The 16,580-nt window shown below is 37.3% G+C and overlaps 1 protein-coding gene across 1 annotated transcript in view; it reads left to right on the forward strand.

Moving 5' to 3' along the window:
* Positions 1-16,580, forward strand: part of TERF1 (telomeric repeat binding factor 1) — a 24,194-nt gene continuing 7,614 nt past the window's right edge. Inside the window, exons 1-9 of the mRNA XM_082752255.1 lie at positions 1-171; positions 3,215-3,310; positions 4,807-4,937; positions 6,163-6,249; positions 8,351-8,500; positions 11,210-11,316; positions 12,970-13,029; positions 13,119-13,162; positions 14,268-14,332. Of these exons, the coding sequence (XP_082608381.1) occupies positions 6-171; positions 3,215-3,310; positions 4,807-4,937; positions 6,163-6,249; positions 8,351-8,500; positions 11,210-11,316; positions 12,970-13,029; positions 13,119-13,162; positions 14,268-14,332 (906 nt within the window). The 5' untranslated portion in view covers positions 1-5. The remainder of the gene's footprint in view (positions 172-3,214; positions 3,311-4,806; positions 4,938-6,162; positions 6,250-8,350; positions 8,501-11,209; positions 11,317-12,969; positions 13,030-13,118; positions 13,163-14,267; positions 14,333-16,580) is intronic.

Below are 16,580 nucleotides of genomic sequence, written 5' to 3' on the forward strand. Positions count from 1 at the left end.
CCAAGATGGCGGCCGAGGGCGACTGCGCCTCAGGGGACCGTGTGGCGCTGGCGGCGGCGGTGGAGGCGGTGGCGGCGGGCTGGGTGCTGGAGCTGAGCTGCTGCTGCCTGTGCCGGCACTTCGTGGAGGGCCGCGCCGCCGAGTTCAGGCGGTGGAGGGCCGTGGCGCAGGGTGAGGGGGCTCCTCCCGTCCCTTCCCCGTCAGGACGGGGCTATCGGTTCGTCCCCTCAGCGGGGGCGGGTGGCGGCGCTGAGGAGATTTGGGGAGCCGCCGAGCTGCTGGGTGCTGAGGGAGGGCTCCGCTCGGCCTGGCTGCATCACCAGGGTGCTGTGAAGTATGCGTGGTGTATGTACCGTCCTGTTACAGAACCTGAGGCCTCAGCTGCTGGTGGCTTAGGGCTGCTGAAAGGTTGAAGAGGTTTTAGTAAGGAGATGCAAAAGTTAGGGTAACTTAAATAAACCGGGTTCCTGAGTTTACGTCCTGGCTTCTGATAGAATGCTAAAAGGTTTTGAAGTAGTTAGAATCCATCGGATGCAGGTGGAACAAAGCCTCATGGCTGGATTGTGAATGGAAAAGTTTGTATTCGAAATGAGGAACACTTAAGAGTGAGGATTTTTAATAGAACAAATTGTCTTGATCTCAGATTTGATAGATTTACAGTGATTTTTTTCTGTTGGGAAAAAAAAAATCAGGTACCAGGTTAGAGCTTTGGAGGATTCTTTTTCTTAACCAAAGTAAAAGGTCAAGAGAATAGCAATAGGTATGATTTATTTAAATTTTTGCAAAGAACTGAATACCATGGTATGCAGAATGAATAGTAAAGAGATTAATATGAGAAATAGTGAGATTAAGAAATCTAAAGATAATGAAATGCACCAAGTGGGGGGCTGTTAGATTTCATTATTAATGGTGCTTCTCAGCCTTGGGGCTGCAGCTCAGTAGGAGAATTGCTATGAAATTTCATGAAGACAGATGGGAAGCAGAGACAAGGCGCAGACTGGAATATCTCCCAAGGAGAATGGGAAGTCTTTAGGAGATTGTGTTAGTAGAAACAATTTTTACAATGAATATTTGTGCAGAATACAAAGTTACACGGAACTGGGAAATAATAGAAAATCTGGAACGTGAGAGTTCATTAACAGAGGTGGTGCTGTAAGGTTATTAAGTCAAGGGTGTAATAATCTATGGAAAAAGCTATGTGCACCCATAAGACTGCATTAGAAAAAGCTTGTTTTGTTATTGTTGGGAATACAACTGTTACTCTTGTATACATCAAAATGAGACCCTATTGAAATACTGGTTGGCAGTCAGCCTGAAAGTCAGTTTAAACTGAAGCAAATGCAAAACTGTAAAAGGAGCTATTTTGTTAGGAGATGCATAATACTTACATGCAGCTCAGTACACTACCAAGTAGAAATAGTTTACCTGTCTAGGTAGTCTGTGGTTCAAAGACAGCATGGCAGCATTATGTGCCTTGCCTACCTTTATCCTGCTTTGATGGGTCTGTCACCAGAACTAGTTTGTTTAGGTATCTACATGGAACAGAGTTTCTAGATCTTCTAATGAAAAGCTAAGAAATTAAGTACATTTGAGTGGCTATTGAGAGGGGAACAATTTATATTCAAGGGCACTTCTAACAAATAAATTAACAGAGAAACAGATTATAGAAAAGCTTAATAAGTCCATGTCGATTAATATTTGTCATTTTACTTGTGAATAATTGGACCTATTTTTCACTCTGTAAACATATCAAGGTTTCTTCTCCTTTGGAATAGCTGTAAGGGAATTTAGTGCCTGTAATCAAGACTGCTTTGTGATACAATCCAAAGCACAGGACATTTTGTTTAAAAATGCAGCCCTGCCCTGAATTAACACTAGTGTAGATGCACCATAAAAGCAAATGGAGGAGCAGAGAAAGCTGAATGATTTCAAGCCACTTGCTAAGTTGAGCTCCTTTTTCTGTTGCATTGCTCACCTGCAGCCTTCTTCCTGCTTCAGAAACTCCCAAGCTCTGGCTCCATCTTCAGGGCATGGGGATCTCTAGCAACAAACTCACCATCCAAACTTACTGAAGCTGAACTGTGTTGCCTGCTATGGGAGATGCATAAATTAGTGGCACTTCACTGCTATTCTAAGCAGTATTGCTTTTTTTTTTTTTTTTTCACTTCCGATTTTGGCTAGAGCTTTTGCATCACCTGTCCTCACAGAAACAGAGTTGAAAACGTGTTCTTCGAAGCCCAAATGACAATATCCTGCTTGATAGTAGATTAAGAAAACCCTGCATGATTACTTAATTAGTTTGTAATTGGATACTTATCCACTGTTCCCTAGGGCATGCTCATACGCTACTGAGCAAGGAAACCAATGCATGTTGTGTTCTGGGTGTGTCAGGGCAAAACTGGGGGTGATGCAGGGGATGCCCCGCTGCACAATCATGGCTTTAGCTAGGCTGCCTCTGAAACGTCCTGAAACAGGGTGCTCAGTCTGCAGCTGTCTTAAGTGAGCAGCTTGACAGGTTCTTTGCTTTTTGTTTTGAATGTTTCCATGTTGTGCTGTGAAGATGAATTACTGCATACAGCACGTTAAAATGTAAAGTTCACAGTAATCAGCACGATGGAAATAATCTCACCGCAGCTCCCTGTCTGAAATATACAGTAATCCTTGTGACCTTCCAACCCCATGAGGAGGATTTCCCTTGTGGGTTTAGGTTTCTGCCTAAGCTCTGGTAGCTTTATTGCGTTTGGTCTGCCAGTTGCCACAGCAACGCTGTAAGTGTTAACAGTCTGCTTGGGGCTCTGCTGGGTGGGCACTCCATGGAAATGTTCTCTGGAGCAGATAGTTGTTGGTCTTTTCTGCTAAGCTAGTGAGCAAAACAAACTTTTATTTGTTTATGTAAGATACTGTAGTGTTAAGTTTTTGTTGTTTGTTTTTCTTTGTTTGTTTGTTTGTTTTTAAAAAAAGAGGTGATGCATCTTGCCACTTCTAAACTACTGTTGCGAACTGCAAGAGGAATACATTTTCATGGTCAAGTGCTTAAATATGACTTGTGTTCTTAGAACAGGGAAGAACATGAACTAATAATCTGCTAAATTTCTAATTCATTAGGGATCTGATGAAGCATCTTTAGTCTGATAATGCATTGTCTAGTATATTTGTAGCCACACTGTGGCACTGCTGGAGCAAGACTGACTTAACTTTTTCCCTTCTTTTCCAGCTGTTATTAATGGCTTCTCCAAAATAGCTACACATCAGAAAAAAATGGTGTACCTCTGTCAGCTCTTGATAAGAATTGCAAATGGAAAGAAACTTGGTAAATACTCTGATTTTTTTTTTTTTTTTTGGCCACTTGCTGTTTAAGTAGATCTGAATGAACTTGCACAGATGTGTATTAGATATGCTTTCACATTGCTTCTAATGTGTGTGTATGTATGTATATAAAATGGCTGAAATCTCTGCACTTAGACTGCTAGTGTTCCACATGCACCTGAGCTATATGCAGGACCGGCATTACCCTGTGATGATTTTATTGCACAAAGTTTGAATGCTTATATGCTGCATGTGCTTATGCTGGTCCAATTGTGGGTCTTTCTGTCACAGCAGCATCGACAAAATAAATATACTTGAGAAGATTGACTGGCTCTTAGTAAGCAATATCTGTAAAGTGCAGAGGGGGCGTTTCTTTCTGCAATTATAAATCTAGAAATTAAAGTGGGACAGACAGTAGGAGCAAGATACAGATGAAAAGCTTAATGGCCTTTCTTTTTACAGAAGGTCATAAGACTTTAGACTGGCATTTTGTCTTTGGGATTTTTATTCACTGTAGTGTCTTTTGTTTGGCTGTAAGTTAGCCACAACTCACTAATTTGGCTGAGCAGCTTCTGTGCCCATGCACAAGTTTTTGGAAGACTTCACTTCTTTGCTGCTTCATAAAACTTAGTGAGATTTAAGATTTTTAAAAGCAGTCTTGCCAGTATGAGCATTGAAGAACAAAGGTGTATTCTAGCCTAGAAGTGCCACAAAGACTTATTTTTATAAAATTAAAAGCAGCTACTCTGCTTTAATTTAATGCTGCATGCTTGGAAGTGTTTAAGGCCAGTTTAGCTGGGGCTTGGAGCAAGCTGGTCTGGTGGGAGGTGTCCCTGACCATGGCGGGGGGGTTGGAAGTGTATGATCTGTAACGTACCTTCCAACCCAAACCGTGCATAGGCTGTGTTTTGTCTGGAACTGGTCACTGATCCTGCTTGCTGAGAATGTTCCCAAACCTTAGTATTAGCACAATGACATGGCTGCTTCTGCTTTTTCAGTCAACAGTCTTGTGTTACGTTGTTTGAATTTCCCTCTCACTTTAACCTGTTCAAATACAACAAAAAGTTAAGACATGGTAATACAGAGAGATCAGGATTGTGCTTTGTTACAAATCCAAAGCAGCAATACTAAATGTTATGAAAATTGATGCCAAGCTTGTTGTAAAAGTATTATTAATACCATCCCCAATACATAACGCTAAACTTAGCACTATTTCAAGTAGCATTTTAATTGAATGATAAGTAGAAGATGCATAATCTTTCTTAAAAATGCAACAATATTGTTATTAGCAACATCAGGAAGAAAGAGGCTCTAAAAAGGAGAAGATTCCTTCAAGTCTCTTAAACACACCTGAAAAAGGAGACTAAAAATTATTTGAGGAGAAAGGATTTGTAATGATTTATAGTACATAGGACTTCATTGTGTATACATAATGAAATATGCTTAGCTTCCTCCTTTAAGTTTTGTTTCAAATACCAATTTCTAGTTTTTTCCCCTAAGAATGCAATTTTGAAGAGGATCCAAGAATTTCACCTTTGGAATCTGCGCTGTGTTATTGGACTTTGCTTGAGAGGGAAGAAAGTAAATTTGATAAGCTTCATGAAGATATTCGTCGCTTGATTCAAATTCAGGTCTGTGTTATTTATTCAAAACACTTCAGGATGCTAGCTATTCATTCTGCTAAAACGGAGCTTGGGCTATGAACAATCCAAACTGAATTTTCCGAGTTTGTCCTGTTTCCAATTACAGTATAAACAAAGCTGTATGTGAAACCTTTCCCTATCTGGATTGGTTCCTGTTTGGCAGGTTTTGAAAGAATTTCAAACTGGGATAATTTGGAAAAAATTATATCAATTGAGATATCAATTTCAAAACATTTATATCGAGCTTTAAAATATAGCTTGAATAGCTTTACCTTCAGATGAGTTTTTTTGGCTTATGAGTAATTCTCTATATTATAACACTTCTAATTTCAGTGAGAAACATGTATAAATTTACCTGTTCCTGGTAATGATGGTGGTGGTTGTTTGTTTTTTTCTTTTTTTTGAGAAATGTGTTTTGAGATTAAAAGCGCTTGGGGAAAAAAAAATCTTGACCTGCTCTGAATTTTCTTAAAACTCAGACTTTCCCGTGATAAAATTGTTATGTGTTCAGAAACACTTTAACAACTCCATTTTGCTGTTCTTTCCTAAGGTGATAGAACTAAGTGTGGATGTGCTGTTGAACTGGAATTAAGACAGAACAATTTATATTCATTCTTCTAAGTGTTTTTTTTATTTATTTATTTGGAGATAGCCACAAAATATCTGTGCTTAACAAGAAATAATTACCAGTTGTTTTGTTGGTTTTTTTTTGAATCATTGTCTGAAATATTACATGCATAATCACAAATGTGCTTCAGTGCAATGCTGAATTGGATGTGTCCTCTTTTTAACTGCGTTTAATGTGACCACTTGACATTTTTATTACTGTTGCAAATGAGAGCACTCTGTTTAGTTGCACATGAGGGATATTTCACAACTGTTAGGACTGAAAATGTCCTTCAGGGGAAGATGGAAGTAATGGTAAGGGAGAGGAAAAAGGTAAGTAAGGGAAAACTTGCATCAGTGCATCGGATTTGTCTTTAAATCCCCGCTCTTTATACAAGATGTTTAATATTATTTCAGAACTAACTGTAATAACTCAATAATTGTTGGTCATGCTTCTAAATGTATAGATCTCAGGATTTTGGAAGTCTCACAAAATCACAGAAGTGTGACCTCCAATTTTTTTTGTGGTGGTGGTGTTTTTTTGTTGTTCTTTTTCAGGCGAAATGTATTTCAGCTTATTTTATAAGTGTAACTATATTGCTTGTAGGTTGTAGCAGTCCATATGGAAAAAGGATATTTTAAGGAGGCTGCTGAAGTTCTTGAAAGGATGTTTACGGACTCGGAATCAGATAAGGTAGTAACGTGCTTTTTTTTTTTATTTTAGGGGAGAAGAAGAGAACAGTTTCCCAAAGGTGGCAAATGCTACCTGCATAGCATTATCCTAATTCCACTAGGCACAATCACTTTCATACCTGTGGCAGCTCTCAGTGCAAAAGGATATTTGGAGAAAGGGAAATGATAGAAATAATGCATGATTTGGGGGAGTAAAATGATTGCTTTTAGCAGCATTTGTTCTTCACTGTGGGCAGCAGTGGTCTAAACTTAATCTCCTTTCCCACTTTGAATGAGAGATGAGGAATTCTGGGAAGGTGATGCTGCAGTTTTCACAGTATAATCGCGCTGGTAAAGAAATGGTGGGTCCACTGCTCTAATTGGGCTGTTGACTTTTTCTGAGCCTTTGCAGCGTGGTCTTTGTCTTCTCCATTGGTTAGTGTTCTACAGACTGAATCACCAGAAGGAAGGAAGGGTCATTAGCGTCCATTACAGAGTGGATGTTGTTATGCCTCTTTCTGGACCAGATAACATCAGGGCCAGGCCCCTTCCTGGTTTGATGGTCATTGCTTCATGAAGATGCAAGTCTAAGTGCATGTCTGTTTAAAATAATAGCTAATGCACATGCCTGAATTTGCTGAAAACCCTAAGTCCACTTATCGTAATAACTTCAGCAACCTATAGACCATTGCGGTAATGGGGACTGCTTATAGGAAGCTGAAAAATAGAAGAAAGAAGCAGATTGTATATAGACTTTTGACCTCTCTTTTGAATGTGTACAGTGCTTGCATAAGTCCTTCTTTACTTGTACTTCATTTATCAGCTAAAAGATAGAAGTAATGACAATCCCCTCATTTTCCCCACACTTGCATTTTGTGGAGGCAGAACATGATGCCTCACAGTGTGCTACACCATTGAGGAAAACAGGATGAAAAAAAGAACAAAGGATGGCAAGGGCTGCAGGTGAAAAGAAGACAGACAAAAATGCTGCCTGTATGTTCCAGTGGTATATTAGAACACGTGTTCTACGTAAATAGTAGTATGTGTATAACATTGAGATAAATTTTTCAGAAGATTCAGCTGTTCAGAAAATCACAGAATCATTAAGGCTGGAAAAGACCTCCAAGACCATCTGGTCCAACCATCCCCCTACTACCAATGTCATTCACTAACCCACGTCCCTAAGCACCATGCCCAGCCTTTCCTTGAACACCCCCAGGGATGGTGATGCCACCATCTCCTTGGGCAACCCGTTCCTATAACTGACTGCTCTTTCTGAGAAGAAATGTCTCCTAATTTATAACCTTATTCTCACCTGGTGCAACTTGAGGCCCTTCCATCTAGTCCTGTCATAGTTACGTGTGAGAAGAGGTGGACCCCCAGCTCCTCACACCTTCCTTTCAGGTAGTTGTAGCCTGTACTAAGGTCTTCCCTGAGCATCCTCTTCTCTAGACTAAACAACCCCAATTCCCTCAGCCACTCATAGGACTTGGATTCCAAGCTCCTCATCAGTTTTGTAGCCCTTTTCTGGACACATTCCAGGGCCTCGATGTCCTTGCACTGATGTAGGCTGAGGTAATAGTAGTATTCAAGTTGGTAAACATGAGTGCAGCCTGTGCACAAGTTAGATGCTGGCTGTGTTGCTCTCTGCATGATTCAGAGTGGTTGGTAGACAAACATAAAGTGATTAATTATGAGTACTTTTGTGCTTTTAATGCTGCTGTACTAAGTAGTCCGTTTCCTGAACACTGTAGACCTGTTTCAGTGTCAGTCTGCAGAGGCAGTATATGAGAAAAGAAACCCAGTAATGAGTGGCCCTTTCTGGGTGTACGTTTTGCTCCATTGACCACACTGCTTTCAAGGTTATTCATAAATGGAATGAAAGTGTGCATCTCTGGGAAGTTACACCTAATATTTGGTGAGCATGTAAACAAAGCAAACTCCTGGCATTGTGCCTAGTTCACAGTAGAACCCTTTCAAACTGTAGTGTGAATTTATTCAGAAAACTACATGACGATCTTTTTTAGCTTTGTGTGGGTCCTATTTATCATAGATGTTAAGATTACTGCAAGATACATATATATATGTATATATATGACACATGAAAATGTGCTTTTTTTTAGCCTTTAAGAGTGAAGCTGGCAACCATAATCAAAAGCAAAGATCCATATATTCCCCTTCTCCAAAGCTTCAATTACAACCTTTTGATAAGTAAAGTCAAGTCTTACGTCGAACATTTCATGAAAGAAAATGAAAAAAACTTCTTACTACAGGTATGTCAAACTATTTTCAAAAACTTATTTCAAAAGAGATGCATACTTTCAAGGAAACTGTTTACACTAGGTTCAGTTACTGCCTTAGATGAAAGGAAAGCTTTGTCTTCCTATGGCTGATCTTATTAATTGGAAAAAAAAAAAGTTGAATTTATGATTAGGAGAAAGTTGGTAGGAATAAGACTCCAGAGGAAGAGGACCAGTTCTGATCTTAGAACTCCTTGAACGATAATGTAACTATATTTCATGTTTATTTTGCCTTCTTTAAGTCTATAAGACTTCTTAAATTAACAGTGAAAGATCAAGACCTGTTAATGTGTTTAAAAGCTTTAGGAATGTCAGAGGAGTTAGAGATTGAAAACTCTTACTGCTTTTTCCTGCAAATAAAAAAAGCTCCTTAAAACCCATCTTGCTCAAAAGTGATTTAAAATTGGCAAGAACAACATTCCTCCTGCAGTTCATCTTCAGGAGGATTGTGAAGAATTTCCCATATGTTTACTCACTATAAAAGAATATTGAGTCACTCAATTACAAAAACACAGACATCTAAAGGTAATAAGAGGTAAATTCTAAATAAACAAACTTGAAGTTCCTTTGGGGTTTTCATTTTATTACCAGAGAGACTAGAGAAACTCTCAAATGTATTCAGAGTATAATATGAGAAATATTTTTTTTAGTAGCTTTTACTCAGCTGCCAGTCCTCAAGTTTATTTTTCAAAGCAATTTATTTGAATCTAAGAAGAGAGAGAGGTTTGGAGATGTCAGAGAAGGCCCCAAACTCCATACCTGCATACCTCCATTCCTGGGCTCTGTGTTGCTTCCCTACTGCCTGTATGCACATCCTTCTTACAGTCTGCACCAAAGTTGCAATATTCTTACTTCTAAAAAATTTTTACTTCAGCCTGAATTACTCCAGGATGTAGAGGATAGCACGGTGTAAAGAGTTCACTCTTTCCTGTACAATACAAATAACTGCTTCCCAGCAGTGTACACTGTTTTCTCTATAGAAAAACACCTTAGCTTTAACTCTTTCTTCTTGTGCCGTATGTGGAAATATAAAAGGTCTGTATTGCTAGGTTGTTCTCTAGACTGCCTTTTCTAGCTTACTATCAAGCCTGGAATCTACAAGGTTGCAACTCCTACTGTTGATGAAATTCTTGCACTTCAAGAAACTTAGAGGTAAACTACCCTAAGAACAATCTGCAGATACTTCAATGCAAAAAAAAAAAAAAAAAAAAGACCATCCAAATAGGATCATTCAGGGAATACTTATAATTTTTTCTGTGTAATAACTTAGTAGTCCTTAAAAAGAACTAGTTTTAGGGAGAAGTACAATTTGAAAGTTACTGTTACGTTTTAAAATGCATTATTAGTTAATTTTTTAAATTAAATCCTTTCTACAAGTTATTTATATGGAAGCATATTCTCTCTTACACTCGTGTTTTGGTACCATCAACGACTGTAAAGACAGAATTTTGAAAATTAACAGCTGAAAGATGTGGTAAGTTGAGCAGTTATGGAATTTCTGGGAGTGGAAGTATTCTGTAACCAGGAAAAAACTTTCAGTATTTTCATATTTGAATTAATGAAATAGAGACTGCTTTTACATTATCTGTTTTTTACAAAAGTTGAGAGATTACGCAAGTTACTGTGAAGGACAAGTTAAGATTTCAAGAAGACTGAAAATTGGACAGATGACAGAAAACTAACAGGAGGCAAAATCAAGCCCTGAAAAGAATAAATGGATGAAAAATGGGAGCAACTGGCTAAGCAGAAAGAGAATTCATTCTGGGCCTGCAGTGAACTTGTCAACACTGAACTGTTATGATTTTTAGTCATCTTTGAGCACTGCTAAATAGATCTCCTTTCGGGTTGTGTAGACAGTGTTAGAAAGTGGTTGGCTCTGCTTAGTAATTATGGTGCACAGATAGAGTTTTTATATCACTTCAGTGGTAAGTAGACCTTAAGATAGTAGAGAAGAACATTAGTGGCGAAGTAGCATGAATGACATCATATGGACTTTTTTTTAAGGTGTTGTTATATCCAGTAGATAAGAGGAACTTTGGGGAAAAGTACTAATCTCATAATACTCTAGAAATTTTATAAAATAATGGACTATCCCTCTCTCCTTGAGAAAGGAGGAAGAATCATCTTAATTTGTGGCTAAAATAATTTAGGCAGGATAGGATGTTAAAATATTTTTTGTGAATACAGGAGAAGTTGTTTTGCAAGCTTAAAGTTTGATTGGACGTACCTTTGAAAGTGTTGTAAGTATTCTTGATCTTGCCATGCTCTAACATCAGTGTAACTAGATGAATGTGTGAGGACTGTCCGTTTTCAATTTGTACTCTAGTCTTAAAAAAAAAAAAAAAAAAAAAAGACTTCAGAGTACTTCAGTAGTATTTGCAGTCTTGATCTCTGCAATGTATTTCACACATCATCAGTATGTTCAGTTCATATAAATATTACTTGTGGCTTGGACTGAAATTTCTCTGAATTACTAGCTGGTAAAGATTTTGATGGATTTCAACCTACCTCATTACAATTGTTCTGAAACAAATTACTTTAGTGATAATACCCTTTGAAGGGTCTGTGGAATAAGTACTGTTAGTAAAGCTAATGCAGAGTACACTTACCTAAATAGCAGCTTATATTAAAATTAATGTACTGGCTGCTATAATTTTGAAGCATCAATTCCATTTCTCACAGGCAGCCATGGCACAGGTAGAGTCTAAAGGACTGGAAGCAGTAGTGTTGCAGAATATAACTGTGAAAGCCAGTGAAGAGGAAGAAAATGATTTGGAAACAACACAAAGGTATGTATTTAGCATTTTAGTGTTGAGGGGCTGATGAGATATAACCCTGTCAGGCAGCTCATTGCCACTCAGCTGCTCACGTACTCACCCCAGGTGGGATGGGGGCGAGAATCAGAAAGGTAGAAGTGTGAGAACTCAAAGGGTTGAGATAAGGATAGTTCAGTAAGCAAAGAAAAAGCTGTACACACAAGCAAAGCAAACCAAGGAATCCATTCGCTGCTTCCCGTTGGCAGGCAGGTGTTCAGCCACTTCCAGGAGAGCTGGGCTCAACAGATATAACGGCTTTGTGGGAAGACAAACACCATCACTCCCAATGTCCCCCCCTCCCCTCCTTCTTTACACCAGTTTTTGTTGCTGAGCACAGTGCCACATGGTGTGGGACATCCCTTTGGTCAGTCTAGGTCAACTGTCCTGGCTGTGTACCCTCCCAGCATCTTGTGCACCTCCAGCTGGCAGGACAGCATAAGAAACAATAAAAAGTCCTTGTCTCTAAATGCTGCTCTGCAACAACTAAAAACATTTGTGTGTTAGCACCATTGTTTCCATCAAAAATACAAAACAACATCATGTGAGCCTCTGCAAAGAAAATTAACTCTGTCCCAGCCAAAACCATGGCAGGAACATGTTTGGATAGTAACTTGAAACCTGTAGAATTAAGAGTAAGTAGAAGGAAGGACATTATATTCCAAATCACTCTCCAACAGAAAGTGAACTACTAATTTATTCTCTATTTTTAAGTATTAGCCTTTCTGTAGTTGTTATTCTTGGCATTTTACATCAGATAGCTTGGCACTGAGTTTCAATACTTGCTGAAGATGCATGATTTTCAGTTTAAACAGCTGTCCGTCTTGTATAACAATAAAAACATTGGAATGCTTCTTAGAAGTTTTCCTTTACACTTGATTGAGCTCGTTTTAGTCTTTAATTTCAGACTATAGGTCATCTGATGAAGAGAGAGAACAAGGAAAGGGAATTGTGTTACTTTTTTCCTTACAGCTAAATGCAGGATCTACTTGCTTAGTGATTCTGCTATTATGATAAATAAATATGTAGCTTCATAGACAGAACATAGGGTATGACTCTGGCAATGTGAAACGTCAAAATAAATACTTTTATAAGAAGTGCTGAGGAAACTTGAAACATGTTTACCTTTTTATCCCTTTGACTGTCCTTTAAGTAATGCTGATATTCTAGGTTTATTGCCACTTGCTTTTCCACTTGTTTTTGTGGTTTTTGGTCAGGATAGAGTTTGTGTTTCTGCAGTTTTATACCTACAATACTTAGCATGATTTAGTTAAGAAAACTGATTGATGTAGAATGTACAAACAAACAAAAAGTAAGGTAAGTAAAATAAATGAAATGCATCATATCTTCAAATAAATGCATGTCATGTTATGGAAAAGTTTAAGGAGTTACTTCTGTAATTGCATAATTTTGTACATTTCTGGAAGGAATTATTTCACATGAACAAGTTCTGTGTTTTTCGAGACTTTCAGTATTAGCAGTAGCATTATAAGTAAGTAGATTGATGTAGTTAGCGTTTGTATGCCTCTGTTTCTGTAGAGAAATCTTGGGATTTTATTTAATGTAAATACTGTTGATTCACATCAATGGCAAGTTGTTGTCTAGGAAATTATTTTTATTTATTTTAAGATTTACAGAAGAGCAACCAAGTACTACAAATCAGTTACCTGAAGATGCAGCAAAATCAAGGTAAAAATGATTTTTTGTGTGGCTTCTGGTCATACATGCTTCATGATTATTTTTTTTGTATTTTTACTTCAGTTCTGTATTCTTTGCAGGCGTCGTTCTATGGGGAAATTCAGAGCACATAACGTTCTTCAGAGTGAGTGTTATCTTACTTTTTATACTTTCAAGATAAAGCCATGTCAGACATTGTTTTTCCAAATGGGTTGGTGGTTTGATAACTGCTCTCCAATATGATTGGATTCTTACAAACATGATTACGGTGAGAAGAAAACTCCTGATTTCTGTCTGCAGGTTTCTGCATGTGTGGAGTGTTGCTGCATTTACAAAATGTTTTAAAGTTCCCTGGCAATTAATTTTGCAAAATCATTCTCTGTTTTCTGTTATGCTGTGTTTTTTGTTTTGTTTTACTAGATGGTATTCTGTACAGAAGAAGGTAGACATAGTAATAAGACTTGTCTCTTTTGGGCGCCCAACCTAGATAACATTGGGGTGACGGAAGGAAAGAGGCTGTCTGACAGAAAAAAAAAGAAGTTGTAGAGTAAAATGCAGGGTTAGGCTGTTCATGCATCATCCTGGTACTGTTTTCCTAAAAGCTTAAGTCATGGATTTTGTCACACCTACAAGGTTCTGAAAATCATTAGTACCTGATTACCACAAAGAGATGATGTTATAGCCACACATGGCTAGCTGCTCTCTGACATATCTACTTGTCTACCCACAGTTATCTGTTGCTTCTGTTGTGCTTGGAAGGGTGAACTGTTAGGATAGCATGGTTACTTGCCTTAGAACCTCACATATCTTCTATGGAAAAGATAGAACCTATGCAAAAAGTATAATATTTCTGACCACTGGTTAATTTCTATTCTCTCTACCTAAACTGAAAGAGATGCATATAGTAGGAATATTTTTTTTTTAAGCGTAAAATAAAAATTTTTCATTGGTACATAGCATTTTTTTACCTAATTGCGTAAAATAACTCTTCTGTGAGCTCTGTCTCATACAAAATAGTCACTTTCTTGAATAGAGTACTTAGTCTTTGGACTAAGGCGAGATTATGTGTATACATATATAAAAGTATATTCATATATGAACACTGAAATTTTACCACTCTGTCCAAGCATATCAAAACAGTACATTGTAGTCTCACATAATTGTTAGCATTTGAAATAGAACTGTAGAATTGCTAGAATGTACTGCTTTAATGTTGACTCCTTATCTATCTGGATGTATGTTGTTTCTAGGTCTGAACAGCTTGCAAAATGTGGAAGAAGTTGTAGATAGTCGGAGTTCTGGCCGAAGAAGACAGGTTTGTATTTGATTTCTATTCTAAGTAGTGAGAAAATGAGTCTGCCCTGCAGTAGATTTTTTTTTTCCAGCTGTATTAGACTCAGCATTCAAAATTCTTGGGTTTAAGATTCTTTACATTATTCAAGCTGTGCTATATAGCTTCTGGGACTGTTTAACTTCTAATTTCTGTCTTAGGGGGAAAAAAAAAAAAGTATTTCTGGTACTATCTCAAGTATTGTTGCTAATGCTCATGAGATTTGAATTTGTTCAAATATTATTAGCGCTAAAACTTAGTCTGAGTCTTTTTAGATGTTTTTGTGAAGTTGAAAACGTGCAAGTTTTTATTTAAAAATAAAAAATAGTAAAACTTTGTGTTAAAGAATTTGGTATGTCATTTGCCCATAAGACATCAAAGATGTTTTTCTCCAACTCGGAAGCTGAATAGAGATTTAATAACTTAATAAATCCAAACTTTGTTTGTCTGAGGTATTTACTTAAACTGTTTTGATTTTATAAGCAAAAAAAAAAAGTAGATTTTTATAATGCTCCATTTCAAATAGTCATTTGAACTCTCTTCATGATTAAACCTACTCCATTATATTCAGCAATTCTGTAATTCCCTACAGGTGAAAAGTACAGACGTGTATTCCTTAATAGAAGTGAATTTGAAGCTGATTTGATTTTAGGGATTAACTGCTACAAACTGAGCTTGTATATAGCTCATTTTCTTCATTTATGATAAAATGATAAAGCACTTCTGAACAAAATTAATATTAAATAAATGTATTCCTCTTAAGAGAATCTCGTCAGAAGTAATATGGAGTCTTTCTGTTAACAGTTTGTGCCATTAACTAAATGTGTTCATTTTGGTGCAGGCTGTTTCATTCTTCTGGTGTTCATTTTGATACTTAACTTTTCATATAATACCAAAGGATGAACTGGCTTATGTTTTCTTTTCCAGACAGTCCTCAAGGAGAGTTGTAATTATTCCTATCTTTTTAAGAATTTTTAGTGAAGTTGAAGAATTGGTTAAATCTTCATTTGTATTCTTTCTTCAAATTGGTTGAGGTCCTAATGAGAGTTCTAATGCTGTTAAGATACAGTACCACCATATATTGGAGGTTGAGCCCCTAGCTACATACATGTATAAACACGTAGTTCTTTACTTTCTCACAAATCTTAGGAATCTTTACATCACTGAGAGTCTCTTTAGCAGTTGCAAATACAGTCAGTGCCCTAAAAACCTTAAAAAAATAAAAATAAAAAATCAATGCTCACAGGATTTGCCTGTTGCATTCAAAAGCATAATAAATGTTTTTTTCTATTTCATACATGGACAGGTATCTTGTCAGCCAGTTGCTGACAGGCATGCACACTTCTGTCAGTCTTGTTTCAAACATGAAGTTTGAAACTAGTTGGACCCCAATTGACACAGAATTAATGACAGCTTTATATTCATGTATTTATTTATTTAGGCAGTATTTACTGAGATGGCTACAAACAGTGAGTTGAGACCTCGGGCTTGTGCACAGATCTCATTGGAAAAAAAATGCTCTATGCTTAATTCTGTTATTCTAAATTCAACCTTATTTGAAATGTAAATTTATGGAATGTATAGAAACCAATAGAAAAGGGTATCTGATAGTGAAAACTCTGAAAAAAATGTAAAAGCTTGAAAGAAATTAAAACTCAATCTGAACATTTAGAAAACTATGCATTTGCTATGATATTTATGCCATACTAGTGAGACCTCATAAATATTGCGTAGAAAGCCATGATAATTGGCCTTTTAAACAATAAATCTGCACCTCTGCTTAATTATCTGGGTTGTATAAGATAGTCCACATGCATGAAAGAATGCTGTGAATGTCAGAGCTGTTGACTTCTAGAACTTCCTTTTCCATCCAGTCCCTCTTTCAATGTTGGCATTGTTTGCTCTTGTTTTGTAAATGGCATTTCACTGCAGTGGTTCAGTGCCCGTTTACAGCCTTTCATTGCTGCGTTTTCAATTAACGGCATACAGCAGTCTGGAGTGCTATTGAAAGGAAACGTACGTTATTTTCTCATTCCTAAATTGAATTCTTACGGGATGCAAGTGTCACAAAGACGTCAGGGAGCTGTTTGTACTCAACCTATTCTCTATATGTGTATGGTCAGTCCTTGGAATTATCTAAAATCAGTTTGACAATTTGCTTAAATGTCTGAAAAATCTGAGTTTTCAGAATTTAGTCAGACGTGTATAGAAAAAATCCACATATTTGAACTTG

Source organism: Aythya marila (genome assembly GCF_965140915.1).
Source record: "Aythya marila genome assembly, chromosome: 2".
NCBI lineage: Eukaryota > Metazoa > Chordata > Aves > Anseriformes > Anatidae > Aythya > Aythya marila.